The sequence below is a fragment of the Lissotriton vulgaris genome, chromosome 5 (genome assembly GCF_964263255.1).
Source record: "Lissotriton vulgaris chromosome 5, aLisVul1.2, whole genome shotgun sequence".
NCBI classification, from domain to species: Eukaryota; Metazoa; Chordata; class Amphibia; order Caudata; family Salamandridae; genus Lissotriton; species Lissotriton vulgaris.
The window spans coordinates 1356187426-1356207402 of NC_141693.1; the positions used below are offsets into that span (position 1 = coordinate 1356187426).

General features: G+C 47.2%; 1 protein-coding gene across 3 annotated transcripts in view; it reads left to right on the top strand.

Moving 5' to 3' along the window:
* TRIM33 (tripartite motif containing 33) overlaps positions 1-19977 on the top strand; it is a 418511-nt gene that overhangs the window by 209996 nt on the left and 188538 nt on the right. For all 3 annotated transcript variants that reach the window (XM_086923290.1, XM_086923291.1, XM_086923292.1), the window contains 2 exons: positions 3627-3759; positions 4546-4609. In XM_086923290.1, the coding sequence (XP_086779416.1) occupies positions 3627-3759; positions 4546-4609 (197 nt within the window). The remainder of the gene's footprint in view (positions 1-3626; positions 3760-4545; positions 4610-19977) is intronic.

Below are 19977 nucleotides of genomic sequence, written 5' to 3' on the forward strand. Positions count from 1 at the left end.
ATGGTTCCAAAACTGTTACCACTGGAAATCCCTCCTCCTCTTACAAGGGCAACATTATCAATCGCCCTCAGCAAGAGGATATTTTAGAGGAGGTTTTAGAGGAAACAATGGAAAGGGAAGAGGCAACTCCACATGCACTTCTTCTGCAAATAACAAGCAGTGACACTGCCCTCCGATCATTCCGCTCCTGTCGGGGGACGTCTCTCAATTTCTCCCTGTCTGGAACACCATCACCTCACACAAATGGGTTCTAAGAATTATCCAATATGGTTACTGCCTGGTACTTAGACGCTCCCCCAAGCATTCTTCCAAGATCACATGCAATGTCAAAGGAACATCTCACCCTTCAAAAAAAAATAAAAAAAATAGGTTCAATCTCTTAGAAAAAGGAGCAATAGAGCCAGTCCCATTGAAATATCAAGGAACCAGAGAATACTCCCTATACTTCTTAATTCCCAAGAAGAACTGATTTCTCAGGCCTATACTGGACCTCAGAGAACTCAATCTATACATTCAATCAGACCACTTTCACATGGTCACTCTACAGCAAGTACTTCCACTCCTTCAACAAGGCGTCTTCCTGTTCACTCTGGAATTAAAGGATGCCTATTTCCATATCCCAATACATCCTGCTCATCGCAAAAACTAAGGTTCTTAGTAGCAAAACAGCGTTATCAGTTCAAGGTGCTCCCATTTGGAGTAACAACCGCACCCAGCGTTTTCACCAAGTGCAGTAGTCTCAGCTCAACTAAGAAGACAACACATTCATGTCTTCCCATATCTGGACGACTGGCTCATAAAAAGCCAGCTTGCAAAAAAGCTGTCTGTCACACTCACAGGACAGTGCAGTTGCTTCACAAGCTTGGATTCACAGTAAAACTTTCCAAGTCTCATCTACAGCCGCCATCCAGCCAGCCAGTGTATCTGGGAGCCACAATAGATACACAAAAGGCTTTGGCTTACCCCAATCGGGCCAGAATCGGCAACATGCAGACTCTACTCTGCAGCCTCATCACTCATTATGAGGGCGAGTGTTCATGCAGTTACTAGGGATGATTGCGTCTTGCATATTAATAGTCCTTACGCAAGACTTCACATGCATCCCCTTCAAGAGTGCTTAGTAAGTCACCAGGCTCAGGGTAAGTTATCGGATCTAGTGTTGGTGCACCGCTGCACCCTTTGCTCTCTGCAGTGGTGGAATACACAAAACCTTTCAAAAGGGCAGCCCTTTATTGACCCAGTTCTATAGTTAATGCTAACTGCAGACGCATTACTGACTGGTTGGGGAGCTCGTCTCCAAACACATACAATTCAGGGCATGTGTAGCCTGCAGGATAAGCTGCTCGACATAAATCATCTAGAGCTGCTAGCAATTTTTCTAGCACTCAAAGCGTTTCAGGTTCATCTAGTAGGCAAAGCTGTCCTGATCCGTACAGACAACATGACAGCAATGTACTACATACAACAACAAGGGGGGACACACTCTCCAGCTGTCACAACTAGCACAGACCATCTGGAGATGGGCCATTCATCACAGAATGTTTACTCCTGGAAGATGTTCTACCAGGAGAAACAATCGTATTGCAGATCTGCTCAGTCGTCAAAGACAACAGATCCACAAATGGGAATTCCACCTCCAAGTTCTCCTCACCTTTTTAAAATTTGGGGCTTTCCAGACATAGATCTGTTTGCCACAAACCTAAACGCAAAATGCCCAAACTTCACATCCAGTCATCCATACCCATTGTCCAAGGGCAATGCATTATGGATGAATTGGTCATGGACATTTGCCTACGCTTTTCCGCCTCTCCCACTCATTCCATTAGTGGTCCGGAAGCTCAGACAGGTGTCCCTGACATTAATCCTAGTTTCTCCCACATGGGCTCGACAACCCTGTTGGAGCTCTCAGTAGTTCCTCACCAAAAACTACACCTCACTCCCAATATGCTCATTCAGAGCCATGGAGAAATAAGACCTCCAGATCCCAGTCATCTCAACCTTGCCTTCTGGCACCCGACATCTTAGAGTTTGGCTACCTTAATCGTCCGGCAGACTGTAAAAATATTATCAAAGAGGCTAGACGTCCTACCACAGGAGCATGTTATGCAGCAAAGTGGAGGGATTTGTGATACTGCAATAACAATCAAATGGATCCACTGGATGCTTCAGTTCAAAACATAATTTGCTATGTACTACATCTGCAGCGTTCCAATTTAGCGCACCCATACGTTTCATCTTGCTGCAATAGCTGCATAAACAGAACAGACAATATCTGTCTCTTTTTAGAGAGCCTGTCATCAAATCCTTTATGAGGGACTTAAAAGAATCATTTCTCCAAGACTCCCACCTGCTACAGTGTGGAATCTCAACATTGCCCTCACCAGGCCAATGGGTCCACCCTTTGAACCACTGCATAAATGTGAAATACAATTATTTACTTGGAAGATAGCTTTCCTCGTAGCTATCACATCTCTGAGGAGAGTGGTGAGCTTCAGGCGCACTAACCATAGAGGAACCATTCTTACAAATACATCAAAACAAAATGTTTCTGCAGGCCCACCCTGCTTTTCTACCAAAAGTCATTTCTGCCTTTCATATCAACCAATCTGTTGAGTTGCCTGTGTTCTTCTCTCAACCAGATTCTGTGCCAGAATGTGCTTTACATACTTTAGATGTGAAAAGAGCTATTGTTTACTATATAGAAAGGACAAAGCCTTTCCACAAAACAACTATCTGTTGCTGTTGCTCCACCACATAAAGGCAATCTATATCAAAGTCAGTCATTTCAAAGTGGATAGTCAAATGCATTCAGATATGCTTTGCAAAAGCAAAAAGAACTTTAACAATTCCCCTAAAGCACATTCCACCCGCAAACTAGGGGCTTCAATGGCATTTCTAGGAAACCTAACAGATGATATCTGCAAAACTGCAACATGGTCTACACCTCACTGATTCACAAAACACTATTCTGTAGATGTGTTAGCAAGACACCAAGCCAGTGTGGGCCAAGCAGTTTTACGTACACTATTTCAGACCACTGCAACAGCTACAGGTTAGCCACCGCTTTGGGAGATAACTGCTTTTTAGTCTATGCACAGCATGTGATCTACAGCTCACATGCCTCGAACGGAAAATGCTACTTACCCACTATGCATCTGTTCTTGGAATGTAGAGATGTAGAGTCTCATGCGCTCACCCGCCTCAATAGGTACCTATACCTGTTGCATCTTAATTTGATGCATACATAGATGGACATCTCTTACTACTCGTACTAACTCCGTTATCACCCTCTGCGGCAAACAATCTAGCAATGGAGTCGATGTCCCTGAGCACTATCACCAAAAGGAGTCACCTACCTCGTGACTGGAGAATACTTCTTCGAACAAAAACAAAGTGCAAACATCCGGACCTCACACTAGATGCCGGGGCTATGCACAGCATGTGAGACTACAGCTCTACATGCCAAGAACATATGCATACTGGGTAAGTAGCGTTTTCCTTCTATGTATTTCTCGTACTATTGAGCATTTGATGTCAAAATGTTACGGAAATGCTTACATTTAAAACAAACAATATTAAAATGTTATTTTTCTTTTGTTTGTTTTTTTTCTCCTCATTTTGATCAGCTAGAAGACGCTGGTTCAAGCAATTTAGATCAGCTGCTTAGTAGATACATCTCCATGGGTCATCAGCTTCCCCAACCTACAAGCACTATGAATCCTTCTCCGGGGCCCTCGTCCATGTCTCCAGGATCAACAGGTAACCGTATTCTAGTAGAAATATATATTATTTTGATCCGTAAACTTATAAGCAGTTTTTGCTTTGTCTGTTTACTTTGGATTTCGCTCATGTACTCAATTTCTGTTAATAGGTAAAATAAAATTGTATTTGTTTCTTTTCCATTCACCCCTTTATAAAATGAACATGCTTGACTCCCTAAGTTTCTTAAATGGGAGTTCCTCACTTTCAATTCACCTCACCATCTTGCATGTGGTGCCATAAGAGAAGGAGCCCACTTCTGTTGCAAATATTGCTTAACATTGTCTGTAGTCTATTAAGTAATCCCAAACACTTGATTTGGTCATTTATGGTACTTTAGATTCAGCTTTAGTCATGTCATCCACCTTTGCTACTAGTGGGTCTTGTGTTAAAGCTGGGCTTTTCGGGCAATCTTATGGCTCTACTACACAGAATATTTGTCATGTGAACTTAAGTATTTGAAAAACAAAATTAATATACCCTCAGAGAGACTATGGTTTAGTTATCTGCATTTCAGAATGCCAGATTTATTTTTAAAGGTTTTTAGTTTTGAAATATTCCTGGACACCCACATGCAGCAGTAAATAGCTCAACATTTGTGGCTTCTGTGAAGATGCCTGCAGTGCAAAATTTTATTTTCATTGCAAGTAACGTTTCCTATTAAACCTTTCTCATCTCATTCAGTATTGCAACTACATGTTTTTAATTTATGTCGATGAGACACCAAAGATAAGCTCTTATGGTGCTTAAATGTGTAAAAGGTGCTTTCTATTTATTTTTCTGTAGGCTTGTCAAATTCGCACACACCAGTGAGGCCACCAAGTACCTCAAGCACTGGCAGTAGAGGAAGGTAAGGCTATTGTTTGTTTTTCCCTGTTCTGTACAAGGATCCTACCCTGCATATAACCCATGAGAGTATTTATTGACCAGTTGTAAGAAAGTGGTTCTGTATATACTGGACCATAGTAAGTTAGAGTGTGCGCAGAGTCCACAGTCCCCAGAGGAATGGCAGAGGCTAAAGTTAGATATAACCTTAATCTCTAAAGTGGTAGCTTGGTCGAGCTGTAAGGCAGTATCAGAGGACAGTGTAAAGCATTTGTTGTACACACTCAGTCAGCAAATGGTCTCACACACTCAAGAAATAAACTCTAGGCCAATGATTTGTATAAAAAATATATAGTTTTATTTTAGAACCAACAATAGGTATCCAAGTATACTTTCTCAGAATGAGTTACTTTAGATAAATACTTTTCAAATAGGCATAGAGTTTTGAGTACAATAGTTACAGTTGTTGCAATAGGCAACACCATTTCAAACACAATGTGACATTGAGCTCAATGGGAATGTCTAGTTAAATGTAATTAATTACTTTTCTAACCACAGGACTGGATCCTAGATTCAGTCCTGGGACATCTCCTGTAAACAGTTGAGTAAAAGCTTTTTGGTTACAGTTGTGATTATTAAGAAATATTATTGTATTTTCAAAGTTGACACTTGGAAACTTTTTCACATAGAATCACCAATGTTATCCTATGGGAGGAAATTCACTTAGCAGGCAAGTCGTGTTATCGCTACTTTTTCTTACTTTGTGTTGGATCCTGGATCCAGCTTTGGTACATCTCCTGTAAAAAATTGAAAGAATGCGTTTGTCATACAGGCGATTTTTAACTAATATTTGTAAGTTTCAAAAATCGACACTTAGAAACTTTTTCAGCAAAAACCAGGCACTATTATCCTATGGATGGAAATTCAAGTTACCGGTAAGTACAGTTAGAAATACTTTTTTCAGGGTCAGTGCTGGGCACCAAGATCCAGCACTGGGATCTCTCCGGATAACAGGCGAGTATTTTCGTTTTCGTGATTCAGCTGATTTTAGATGAATATTTAAAAGTTTCAAAACTCCACACTATTGTCAATGTTACCCTATGGAAGGAAAGTGAGTTATCTGCTTTTGGGTTAGTACTCTACTGTCCGAGTTGAGGTTCTGGGCATATAGACTCTGTGGTCTCCCAGGGTCAAGTAGGTACAGTTGTTACACCCTCAGCGGCACAGGGGCAACCGGGTGCAGAGAGAGTTAGGCCCAATGTTAGCCTATGGGGCGGCAGGGGGCCTTTGGTTGGTGGCTACTGGCAAGCAGGCTACGCAGCTGTGGGAGCTGGGGTCCTGGTCACCTGCTCAGGGCAAATGGGGCAGTAGATTAGGACAGAGGTTGCACTCGAAGGGGCACTCGGGCGGCTGGGTGCAGTGTGCTTTTGAGCCGTCGGGCGCTCAATGTTATTCAATGGGAAAGCTGGAAGTTGAACAAAGGCTGCAGGCTCGGGGACGGAGATTCATCAGGTGCGACCACCACTTTGAGAGGTAAGTTGGGATCTTGGAGGACAGGTAGACACCCAGGAGTTGGGCACTGGGGGCCGTGGGCCGCCGGTTGCAGGGGTGTCTTTTGGTGTCGGGAAATCTTACCCTCAGCTGGTCGCAGTTGGAGGGGTCCCTTGTTGTGAGGCTGCAGGCGTTGTCGGGGTCGTAGAGGAGGGTCCTTGGGAACTGGATTCGAGGTCCCAATCGCTGGGGGGGACATCCTCGTGGTCTTTGTTCACTCAGGCACAGGCCGGGCTCGGCGGGTGCAGTGTATCCTGGATTTGCGGTTCCTGGCTGACACGAGGGGTGTTGCTGTTTGAGCAGAACCACTGCTCATGGGAGTCCCCGTCTTTTAGATTAGCAAGGCAGGCAGGTCCTCTGTGGTTTTTGAGGTTGCTGTCCGCAGGAGACGCCGGGGTTTAACAGGAGCAGGTTCAAGGATCAACCGGCTGGTAGGGCTCGGGCCAAGTCAGTTGGTGTTGTCCTCTTGTGAGCAGCTGCACGGCAGGTCTTCCTCCTTGTTCTTCTTTCTTGTTTTCAAATCGGGATCTGAGGAAGGAAGGTTCAAGTTGCCCCTAAATACTAAATTTAGGGGCGTTACAGGTAGGGCAAGGGTAGGGACCAACAGGTCCCTGTCCTGGGGTGAGTACACCCCTATCCTGCTAGTCTCCAATGGGAGTGGGGCAAGGGCCTATCTCTGATTGGGTAGGGCTCCCAATCCTCAAGATGGCGGGAGCACAGAGTTGTTTCACCTTGCCTCTTTCACCTGAAGGGTGGGGTTGGCAGAGGCTGGCACACCCCCTTTCCTCACTTAAGGTTTCCCGCCTGTCTTCCCATCAGATTTGGGGTCAGAACTGGAGAGAGACAGTTGCTGAGTACAGCAATTGTCCTGGGAAAGCTCACAAAAGGCGGCATACCTTTGAAGCTTCCCCTGTCCATCCTAGGGGAGGAGGCATAGCACCTCGCCACAGGATGTGTATTGTTTCAGCCCCTCAAGAGCGGATGGCTCTCTACCTAGGGGTCCAGAAACATGTCTGGTGATGGCAGCCTCGGTAGCCACGCAGTCAGGACACTGGGAGTTGGTTTGGTTTCAGGGGGCATCTCTAAGATGCCCTCTGTAGTGCATTGTGCATTAAATCCCACACTGGCATCAGTGTGGGTTTAATGTGCTGAGAAGTTTGATATCAAACTTGTCAACCTTTATTGTAGCCATTATGGTGCTGTTGAGTTCGTAATGACAACCTCCCAGCACCATATACTCTTAATGGCATCACTGCACTTAGTGCCCAGGAATGGCCCTGGGTACTGTAGGGGCACAGGACTCATACACCTGTGCCCACACCACTGGCATAGTGCACCCAGCTAGAGGGGTGACTGAGGTATGCCAGGTCAGTGTGTTTGTGGGCATGGCACACAGGGATGTGTGCCATGTCGACTGTTTAGTAGTGTGTGTGTGTGTCAGGTAGCAGGGGCCTTAAGGGTGGCACAATAAGTGCGGCAGCCCTTAGGGGTCTTCTCTGGTCACAGTGCCCTGGGTACCTAGGGTACCATTTACCAGGTTCTGACCTGTGCCCAGAGGTGCCAATTGGGTTTAGGTTTCAACACAGTTTTAGTGAAGGAACACAGACCCTGGGTACCTGGCTGGCAGGAACCCAGGGCACACTCAGTCAAAGCACATCAGCAATTCAGCAAGAAGTGGGGGTATACCATGCAAGAAAGAGGGCACTTTCTCACACCATACAACCCCCTGCAGCTCTACTTACCTCTGCTGTTTTAGTCTACTTCCTGCTTCATGCCTGCAGCCTGTTTCCCAAACATAGTTAAGCATTGAGCACTGAAATTGCACACTGCTCCCGGCCGCCCCTGTGCTGCATGTGGTATATGTTTGGTGCTGCTTTGAGCTCCCCGTCCTATTCCGAACTGCCAATGCTCAGACATTACAATTTTTTACCTACTTGCAAGCAGTGTGGCTCCAGGCACTCCCTGTCTTCATTGAAAAGCATTGAAAAACTCTGACTTTTACCTCTTTAACACGAACACCCCGTGCCGCTGGTCTTGCAGTTCTGGCAATCACTTGACCCTTGCTAACCTTTGGTCCAGAAGACTAGAATTGTAAGTGCATTACTTGTTTAACCGCCATATTGTTTTCACCATAGAATAACATTGAACTGTTCAGAAAAGTTTCTGTCGATTTTTCAAATTTAAAAGTATTTTATTTAAAAACATGCTACCCGATTGCGAAAATCGTGATCTTAAAATAAAATAAAAAGTATATTTTTCTAAAATTGTTCTGGATCTCCTTTCTGAGTGTGTCAATGTTGTGCAATTCTTGTCTGAAACTCCTCTGTTAGGCTTAAGGCTGCTCACCCACACTAAACTAATAGAGCGCCTTGGGTTTTACATGGAGCCTTGTACATTTTTGGGGAACCCCTGGAGTCTGTGCCATGTATAACCACCTAGTAGGATTACCATATACTGAGCTAACTCTTTAGATCTCTGCCTGATCCAGAGCATGCGCTGGTCTGGCCGAGACATTTAGTAGCTGCTTTGAAAAGTGCTACTTTCCCGGCGACCAGCTTATGATCACGAGCACAAGCGCGTGCGTTACTTGCACAGCTGCCATCGTACACAGCTGCCATTTGGCTTCTTTTATTATACGTGTGAAGGCCCTTCCTTAAACACGCGCGCCTCGCTTCAATGCCCGCGTCACTCTGCTGGCCTTTCTCTTTCACGGCCGCGCAGCTTTACTATTGCTGCCGTGCGGCCAATGCTTGTTTTTTATCTGGGTCATGTTTTCGTTAACGTGCGGGAACAGATTCACTTGGGCAGGAAAGCTGGAATTGTTTGGCGGACAATAATCAAAACCATAGTGTTGCACAGTGTTCCCTTACTAGCACTGTTATAGACAGGCCACCAACAACACTTGCTGTCTCTCAGCTCGCACACAGACAGACGTACACACGCTGCAAATAGGCCCAACTACTGATATTGTACAGCATGTCGATTGTTGCCCCAGAATTGAGACACCTCCGACCCCCACATGCCCTCTCCTAGTGCTTTTGACTCTCCTATATTATCATTTACTGCCTACCACCACGTTAAAGACTCTTCTCTTGACATTGTGATGTGTGCCAGTGTGGAGGGATTAGTGGCGCTAGGACTATCTCTGCAAGCATCTAAGTAGGTGTCACAGAGAACAAAGTCTTCGGTGACGCAGACAAAAGTTTGCAGTCTGGTGCAAAGTACGAACCTGCATAGCATGTTTACAGCTAGGGCGTCAGATAAAGTAGGCTTAATGACCATTTATAACTTCAGATCGATAACCAACAAAGGAGACAATGTTCCCTTTAGTGTACTGCATATAAACTAAAAATGCTAATTCAGACCATGTGCAGCAGCTGTATCGAGAGTATCGACTTGAAATGACAGTATGGTCTAAAAGGTTTTGTATAAACTGCAAACATATAGTCTGTTTTTACGTAGGCACATTTATCTGAAAAAAGATGTATAGCGTGAACTCTTAACAGGTAACAGAAAATCTACACTTTTCTATTAGGGTTAACAGATATTTAAATTACTGTTTATATCCCAATTAACAGCCAGCATTACAAAATGTTCCATGTATTTAAGGCAGTTTATCCTTGCAGAGGAAATTCCTGCCATATATTAAAGCACAAAAGACCGGAAAAGTGACTATGAAACGATGTCCCTTACCATTCGAAAGAAAGCAAAGCAAACGGTAATATGACTCAAACACTCAATTTCTTCTTCTGTAAACATCTCCGTTCGGATGTGCCCTGGTGTAATTGATTCCGTGTAAACACGGAGACTGATTTGAAATGTTAAAGTCCACATTACTATGGGAACCATTTTTGCTTCTGGTATTTTCCAACACACTAATTACACTCGTTTTTGCCATTAAACTATTTTGAAGATTATGTAAGTGTTTGGTTATCCAGCACTATATCCTTGGTGCAACAATATCAACTGTTGCATGGCTAAACACTTAAAAAGGTCCCAAAGGCGAGACCTATTGGCTATGCCAATGCTAGTTATAGATGGGCCGATATAAGCAGGTGTCGCTAATGGGCAATCCCTGGACAGCTGCTTCAGGTGAGTTCTCCACCTGTGCCTGAGGCCATTTTGTCCAGTTTGCTTTGCTCTCTGTTCTGGGCCAGTGCGGGTTTGTGACCTGTGTTTCTTCACCTTCTGCGAAGAGGATAATCGGGGAGACGACTTGCGAGGGAATCCAGTGTCTGGCTAGGAGGTGGCTCTGCAGGGAGGCCCAGGACGCTACTAGCATCGTCCAGAGTCCTGAGCTGGTACAGCTGGCCATCTCAACAGAATACCAATCTGTAGGGATGTCTCCAGCCATAAGACCTCTCCTGGAGCGCAGATAGTCTGTCATCAGTTTTAAGACTCTATGATGTTGGAGGACGAGACGGGAGACTACTTAATAATAACCAGTTGTTTGGACCTGAAAGTGGATAGGTTGTTTGGTTCTGGCATCTTTCAAAATAGCTTTTTTTTATTTGGAAGTCATGCACACTAGCCAAAATGTCTGACAGCCTAACCGCAGGCTCTCCGGGACGGCTGTCCCAGTGGACTCAATCAAGCTGAAGCTCAGCGACGTCATTCCCAGCCCAGAATTGAATGATAAAGACCTTGGGTGTAGCCTCGAATATCTAAGCCGTTTGCTCCCACGGGGACCGTCCTAAGTCTAATATTACAATGGGATCAGTTTTTGAGGTCTTCAGTCTGGGCTTTGAGCCCATCCAGCTGCTCATGGAGGTGGTTAATTTCTTGATGCTGCAAATTGCGATTCCCTCCGCTCACCACCACCACCACCACCACCCCCACCCCCACCACCACCACCACCACCACCCTCCTCCTCCTCCACCTCCACCTCCTCCTCCTGCAGGTATCGCAATAAATCTTTAAAGACATGAATGTTTGATTTTAACAAGTCTAATGTAGAGGTGAGCAAGTCCTTGGTAACTGGTGCTAGGTCTGAGTTCCCATCTGAATCGGCGTGAGTGTGTTATTGAGAGCCGGTAGCCGAGTCCCTAACAGAGGCCTGTGTAGATCATGTAAGCACCTCTCGGACCGACTGATACCCCTTAGTCTTGGAGTCCGCAATCGCAGGTGGAGGTTGAAGGAAACTGTTATTTCAGATGCTTCAATGGGTTTGGGGCTCACCACGGCCACTCCAGAAGCAACGTTGTGTTCCCAAATGTAGATGAGCAAACTTACTCAGGTTTGGCGGTATAGTTTAAGCAACACAGCCCAGTCTAGAGTTCAGCGCACAGGAAATTTCATTTGAGGTTGCTCTGATAGAGACACTGGCCCGTGCCCAAAGTTGATGTTCTGCCTCTATGCAGTGTTCAGTGGGGGCTTCTATCTAGTAGTGGAGGAGCCACACTGTTATCATTCTCCTACACATGTGGAGACTGCTGACTATTGTCATGCGGGGATGACTTTGTGAAGAATCGATCCCCTTAAGCATTCTGGCTACAAATTGCAGAGGCTGTATTCAGTGGTAGGAAGGGCTGCCACAAGTGCAATAACCTAAGAGCATATTTACGGTGCTTGGCACATCCTACTGCGTATTTCTGAGGAGCCACTTGCGAATGCTGGTAGAGGGAAGCCAGTAGTGCAGTACATGAATATGCATCAGGTAGGTGATCAGGCTGAAACATACTGCTATAATTTGGAGAAAGTATTATTAGTTGTGTATCACATATGGAACCATTTGGAAAGTTTAGACAAATTGCAGCAATGCTTTCTTCTCTTCCTCATCAATAGTCATAAGCACTGAATATTCCCGCCCCTGTGCGGGGACCCCGGAAATAATATAAAATATATATATGAAACTCACTTATATACAGCTCTAAATATATGTATATACATATATAATTGTTTTCTCATACCAATGCAGCTACCAATAGTAGGCTAAATAATGTAATTATCCAGTATTAGGGTATCTTTCATAGATTCACATGCCTGAATCATTCCCCATCGTCGGGATGGAAGCCCCCGGTACATAAAGTAATGTCTCATTAGACATATAGAGTAATAGGGCAAGGGCCTCACCGTAGTAACATATCCATGTCCTTTTGTAAAAAGGACCTAACTTTGGAGTAGGGCCAATCAGATATCACCACCCTCTGGAACCTTCCCGATAGGAGCTCTAGTTCCTCAGATTTTCGTAAGCACAGTGCTAAGTAATTGTATCACTGAGAGACCCAGGAGAGCCCTTCCAGGGGAGGTGCGTGGGTTGCATGTGAATCTATGAAAGATACCAACACAGGATAACTGCAGTTACAGGTAAGTAAAGCATTCCTTATCCAGTATTAGGGTATCTTTCATAGTAGTAAGCAATGATAAGCACATTTTGAATGGTACAGTATATATGAATTCACCAGATAACATATCAACGTGAAAATAGAAAGTACCAAAATGCAATCAAATAGAATCATAAAAAACACAATATAGAAATTTGCGTATAGAAAGGATGGTGGGATGAAGGGAAGGACTCACTTCTAATGAAATTGATGACGGAGCACCACTTGTCCCACTGCAGCATCTTTCATGAGTTCTGTATCCAGGCAGTAAAGATATCGTTAACACTTTAGAAACATCTTGTTTTCCTGGGGAGGCGGGTGGGTTCCTTATGACTTTGATGAGGATACCCCTGGAAGAGAACTAGGATTACAGGTAAGTAACTTATCCTTCTCTTCCATGGGATCCTCTGGTATTTTGCTCATTAAAAACAGAGTTCAAGTGCTATTTGCTGTGAGAAAGTGCCATCTTTCTTGCATGGGTATGCCCCCACTTTTTGCTGAATTGCTGATGTACTTCGACTAAGTGTGCCCTGGCCTCCTGCCAAACTGGTATCCAGGGCCTGTGTTCTTTCCCCAAAACGGTGTTGAAACTAAAACCCAATTGGCATCTCTGGCCCCCTGTCAGCCCCTAGTAAATGGTACTCTAGGTGCCCAGGGCACGGTGACCAGAGAAGACCCCTAAGGGCTGCAGCATTTATTGGTCCACCCTTAGGGGCCCTGTACCCTGACACCCACACACTGCCTTCCCAGGCTGAGTGTCTAAGTACAGAGCTAAACAGAGTCGACATGGCACACATCCCTGTGTGCCATGCCCACAAGCTCACTCTCCTGGCATCCATCAGTCACCCCTCTAGCTGGGTGACCTATGTCAGTGGTGTGGGCACAGGTGCATGAGCCCAGGGCCATTCCTGGGTACTGTAAGTGCAGTGCTGCCATTAAGAGTGTATGGTGCTGGGAGGTTGTCATTACGAACTCCACAGCACCATGATGGCTTCACTTAAGACTAAGAAGTTTGTTATCAAACTTCTCAGCACATTGAATCCGCACTGATGCCAATGTGGGATTTAATGTAAAATGCACGACAGAGGGCATCTTAGAGATGCCCCCTGAAACCTAACCAACTCCCAGAGTCCCGACTGTGTGGCTACCGAGGCTGCCGCCACCAGACATGTTTCTGGACCCTTGAGCCCAGAGCCTGCCGCTCTCAGGGGCCTGGAACAATGTACATCCTGGGACGAGGTGCCAAGCCTCCTCCCCCAGGATGGGCAGGGGAAGCTTCAAAGGCATACCGCCTTTGTGAGCTTCTCCAGGCCACTTGCTGTACTCGGCTACTGGCCCCCATCGGTTCTGACCCCCAACTCTGACGGTAAGAATGGCGGGAAACCCTAAGTGAGGAAAGGGGGTTTGCCAGTCTATGCCAACCCCACCCCTCAGGTGGGAGAGGCACGGTGAAGCACGACTCCGGGCTCTGGCCATCTTGACAAGGGGGAGCTCTGCCCAATCACAGCTAGGCTCCTGCCCCCCTCCCACAGGAGAGGAGCAGGCTAGGTGGTGTACTCACCCCAGGACAGGGACATATTGGTCCCTGCCCTTTCCCTACCTGTAACACCCCTACATTTAGTATTTAGGGGCACCCTGAACCTTCCTTCATCAGATCCCGATTGCAACAAGTAGAACAAGAAACACGAAGACCTGCCGTGCAGCTTCTAACAAAAGGACGACGCTCACTGACTTGGCCCCAAAACCCCACATGCCTGTTGATCCTTGAACCTGCTCCTGCGAAACTCCGGCGTCTCCTGTGGACAGCAACCCCCAGCCGCGACCAGCTTGAGGGTAAGATTTCCCGATGCCAAAAGACACCCCTGCGCCCCACGGCCCCCTGTGCCTTCCTTTGGGGTACCTACGTCTACTTCAAGATCCCAACTTACCCCTCGAAGTGGTGGTCCCACCTGAAAAATCTCCGTCCCCGAGCTTGCAGCCTTTGTTCACTTTTTAACTTTCCCATTGGATAACATTGAGTGCCCGACGGCTCAAAAGCACCCTGCAACCAGCCGCCAGAGTGCCGCTGGAAGTGCAACTACTACCCTGCTTCCCCACTTGCCCTGAGTAAGTGACGAAGAGCTCAGCTCCCACACTGCTTGGCCTGCTTGCTTGCAGCCACCAACCAAAGGTCCCTTACCCACCCTAGGGTGGGAGCCTTTGCTCCCTGAATGCAGAAACAAAGCCTTTCCTGGGCGGAGGTGTTCACACCTCCGCCAGGCCAGGAAGAGCCATCTGTGGCAGGGGAGCTTCAAAGGCCTGGCAGCCTTTGTAATGCGACTCCCAGCCTCTCCTGCTATCAGGGGCAGGCCCCCTTCCTGTCTGCCTCCTTTTCACCGGGCAGACAGGCGGGAAAAACTAGCAAGCCCAGAAGGTGTGCCCACCTCTGCCAACTCCACCCCTCAGGTGGGGAAGGCGAGGGGAAGCCCACTCTTCAGTGCCCACGATCTTGCAGATGCCAGTGTGGGATTTAATGTAAAATGCACACAGAGGGCTCTTAGAGATGCCCCCTGAAAACTAACCTACCACTAATGTCCAGGCTGGATGGCTCCCTTCATCTGCCACCACTAGACATGTTTCTGGAACCCTGGGTCGAGAGCCTGCTACTCTTGGGGGGGCCTGAAACAATGCACATCCTGGGACGAGGTGCCAAGCCTCCTCGCCTAGGATGGGCATTTTTCATGAAGGGGAATCGTCTAAGGCTTGCCGCCTTTGTGTGCTTCCCCAAGCTTCTTGGTGCTTTCAGCAACTGGTCCCCAATGGTTCCGACCCCCACTTTTGGCGGGTGAACCGGTGGGGAAAAACTAGTGATGGAGAGAGGTATGCCCACCTCTGCCAACTCCACCTATCAGGTGGGAAACGGTAGGTGAAGCACAACTCTGTCCCCGCCGTCTTGAAGATGGGGGACTCCGCCAACTAGGGAAAGGCTTACGCCTCTCTCCCTCTGGAGGTTGGCATAATAGGGGGTGTACCCACCCTAGGGAAGGGACCCATTGGTCCCAACCTTTTTACCTACCTGTAATGTCCCTAAATCTAGTATTTAGATGCACTCCTGCGAAATCCTGGTGTGTCCTGCAGCCAGCAACCTCAAACTCGGAGGACCTGCCTGCCTTCAACCACAAAGACTGTGTCTCCCGTGAACGCCTGACGTTGAAACGGCACCCAGCACCCGGCCTCCCTAGAGCCGCTGCGGGTGCACCTTAAGTGCTACTTTGTTTCCCAATTTGCCATGAGCTAAAGCCTAGTAGCTTTGCTCCGTCAACCAAGTGACCTGTTTGTCAGCAGCCACCAACCGAAGGCCCCCTATCCCTCATTGGATAACTATGGGCCTCCGCAATCTGCATCCGGCCGCCCTTGTGCCTCTGAGGGTGTAACAAGTGCATCCCTGACCCTGGGGGACCCCTGAGTCTACCCCCAGAACCTGAACTCTCCAAATACTTACCTTAAAACCAATAACACTTTTTTCCTCCATAGGATAACATTGACTGTTTTTCTTGGAAAAGTTTCAAAGTGTGTAGTTTGAAACCCTAAAGAAATTTCTTTAGCATTGTACTATTTAACAAAGACTATTTTACTTACGGGTTTGCAGGAAATCTCCCAGTAATAAAATAACTAAAACAATATTTTTATAAAAAAACCTTTGGTCTGAAGTTCAGTCTTTGAGTATGTAAATTCATTTGTTGAGTGTGTACAACACATGCTTAACACTATCCTCTGATACTTCCTTACTGCTCGACCACGCCTCCCCAAATAAAGGGTAAGGTTCTATCTACCTATACCTCTGCCTACATTTTGGGTGCCACTGGACTCTGTGCACATGATACCTCACTTTGGTATAGTATATACAGAGCCAGCTTCATTCAGCAGGCCACTTGGCTGTGAGAGTCGAGCTCCTGGGGTTAAAATTAGCACTGCAGGGGCCAACAATCAGCACAGGAGCTGCACCACCAGTGGCATAGCGTCCGTGTGCCAAGTGCCAAGGCGACATAGTGGACCCTGTCATTGGAGATCTTCGGTTTGGCAGGGATGCTTCCTGGAGGCAACCACTGCCTGGGGAGGTAAGTTGGGATCTTGGGGGCTGCCTGGACAGACACTAAAGGCCATTGGGCGCCTGGTTCATAGGTCTCTTTTGGCATCTGGGTCTTCTTACCAGCTCCATACGCGGTAGGAGTCAAGGCTGCAGGTGTTGTCTTGGCGCTTGACAAACGGCTGGGATCACCAGTTCCCAAGTAAGGATCACTGGAGAGACCTCCTCCTGGTGTTGGGCCACTCAAACTCTGGCCATTGGTGTCTGATGCAAAGTGGTGCAGAATTGCGGGTCCGTCTGGATACGGATTCTCTTGGTGAGTCTTGGCTTTGACTAATCCGGTGCTCACGGGAGACTGAGCCTGTTAGATGAGTGAAGGGCAGGTCCTTGGGGCTCAGGGGGTGCTGACTGCTGGACACGCTGGGGCTCTTGCTGTACAGTACAAAAGGGGGTGGTGATGGACGGAGCATCTCAACCAATCAAACACTCACACCCAATCAACAGTTCTGGGTTTAATCCATCACTGTTTTTTAGCCCACTCTGCCACCCCAGTTCAGACATGGCCATATGCAAATCAGTCTGACCCTGTGTCTCATGGGAACAGTCCAGCCCGAACTGCCAAGCCATGCCTTCCCTTGACCGGAAACAAGCTTCCTAGGACCGGTTTCTTGCATTACAGTCTTCTTCAACCAGGCTTGCTTGAATCCAGTGGCAAAGTGAGCAAGGGACTCGCGTCTGATCATACCCTGCCAACTTACGGCGAACCAAGCGGTACAAAAGGGGGTGGTGAAAGGGTTCTTGCTGTAGGCAAGTTGAAGTCTGGGCAGGCCGGTAGGGTTCACCTCCTTACTTCCTCGAATCTGAGGAGGCGACATTCAGGGTTGCCCCAAACTACTAAGTATTGGGGCATTACATGGATGTGCACATCAGAACCAATGGGTCCCTTCCTAATTGTTTGTGTCCCCTCATCTCCAAGACTCCAAGATGGAGGGGCCTGAGATACGTGCTTCACCCCTCCTCCCCTACCTAAAGGGGTAGGGTTGGCCAAAGGTGGGCACACCTCTCTTTCTAGCTCTGTTATTCCGACAACTCTCATGCCCAAAGTGGGGGGTCAGAATCGGTGGGAGCCAGTTAATGGGGGCAGCAAAAGGCAGGGACAGCTTACAAAGGAGGCAGTCCTCTTTAAGCTTCCCCTCTCGGGGACACAACCCATCCTGGGGGAGGAGGCATGACACCTCTGCCCGGGAAGGACTTTGTTTCTGGACCCAGAAAGCGGAGGGGCTCTACCCAAGGGTCTAGAAACCTGTCTGGTGGTGGCAAATGGTGGGCAGCCATTCAAGAGCGACACCAGGGGTGGTCGTATTTCAGGGGGGCTTTCTAATATGCCCTCAGTGTGCATTTTACATTAAATCTCACACTGGAATCAGTGTGGGTTTAATGTGCTGAGAAGTTTGCTACAACATTTCCCAAGTTTTAGTAAAGCCATTATAGAGCTGTGGAGTTAGTAATGACAATGCCCAGTCCATATACTCTTTATCGCTTTACTACACTTACAATATCTAAGAATGGATTTAGACACTGTAGGGGTACAGGGCTCATTTCACAGTACCCTCACCTGGGGGCTAGTCCCCCCTGCTAGATTGGTGACTTACCTAGGCCCCAGACGGTGGGTTTAAGTCATGGCAACACGGAGGTGTGCCATGTCGACTCTTTACTTTTCTCTGCACCATAACACGCAGCCTGCAATGGCATTGTGTGGGAGTTATGGTACAGGGCATCTAAGGGTGTCACAATAGGTGCTGCAAACCTTAGAGGCCTTCCCTGGTCACAGTGCTCTTGGTACCTTTAACAGGGGCTTAACTGGTCAGATTCGCCAATTGTGGGCACAAAGGTACAGCTTTGGGAAAGATCACAGGCCCTGGGAACCTGATTGGCAGGGACCCAGGGCACACCAAGTCTAAGGGCATCATGTGTCCGGCAAAAAGTAGGGGGTAACCATGCAAAAAAGGGCACTTTCATACAAAAATCCCAATTGTGAAGATCTAGGTTTCTAGTTTGCTCTCTGGATTCCCAATTCAAAATCACTACTGAAGGTGAAGTTAGATTTTAAATTGCAGTGCTGAACATGCCACTTTCATGAAGTTGGCATTTTCTTAATTTAACCGTTTTGTGCCTGCTGCCTGTCTCTGAATAAAAGTCTGGGCCGGGTGACAGCTGGGCTTTGTGCATTCCCTCTAGATAGCCGCACACAAAGGAAGCTTAGATGTGACTTGGCAGGATTGGAGGGAGAAGCTGGACACGGTCTCACGCTTACACCTGAATAGTCTGTGTCCTGTCCCCACACAAAGAGCTGCATACAAACCCTGGGCGTAGGACTAAGCTACGCTTGCGGCCCTCAACGTTAAGTTGGAGACTGCAAACGAGCAAAATAACATCCCGGCGAGTCTTTTTCCTCGTTCGCGATCAGCTACTTCAAGTTGCCGATCTCGAACGTGGAAAATAAATCTCCCGGCGAGATTCTCAACCCTGGGATGTCAGATTTCTTATTACGATGAGAAACTACCAGTCCGCGTTGAGAAACTGCCGCTCAAGTACAAATCTACTCGAGCGGCAGAAAACGACCGCTTGCACTGTGCAAGATGCGGTTTGCAATGATTGCACAGTGGGGACAAGCATCCGGCACTGTGCAATCAGTGCGAACAGCATTTTGCACAGTGCACTATGTAGTTCGTGTAGTGCAAAGTGCACTTCGCTAAGCTTGCATAGTGCAAAGTGCACTTCGCTAAGCTTGCATAGTGCAAAGTGCACTTTGCGTAGCTTGCAAAGTGCACTTCTCTAAGCTTGCAAAGTGCACTTCTCTAAGCTTGCATAGTGCAAAGTGCACTTCGCTAAGCTTGCATAGTGCAAAGTGCACTTCGCTAAGCTTGCATAGTGCAAAGTGCACTTCGCTAAGCTTGCATAGTGCAAAGTGCACTTCGCTAAGCTTGCATAGTGCAAAGTGCACTTCGCTAAGCTTGCATAGTGCAAAGTGCACTTCGCTAAGCTTGCAAAGTGCACTTCGCTAAGCTTGCAAAGTGCACTTCTCTAAGCTTGCAAAGTGCACTTCGCTAAGCTTGCAAAGTGCACTTCGCTAAGCTTGCAAAGTGCACTTCGCTAAGCTTGCATAGTGCAAAGTGCACTTCGCTAAGCTTGCAAAGTGCACTTCGCGTAGCTTGCATAGTGCAAAGTGCACTTCGCGTAGCTTGCATAGTGCAAAGTGCACTTCGCGTAGCTTGCATAGTGCAAAGTGCACTTTGCGTAGCTTGCATAGTGCAAAGTGCACTTTGCGTAGCTTGCATAGTGCAAAGTGCACTTTGCGTAGCTTGCATAGTGCAAAGTGCACTTTGCGTAGCTTGCATAGTGCAAAGTGCACTTCGCGTAGCTACACTTAGCGCTACTACGCGAACTACGCCC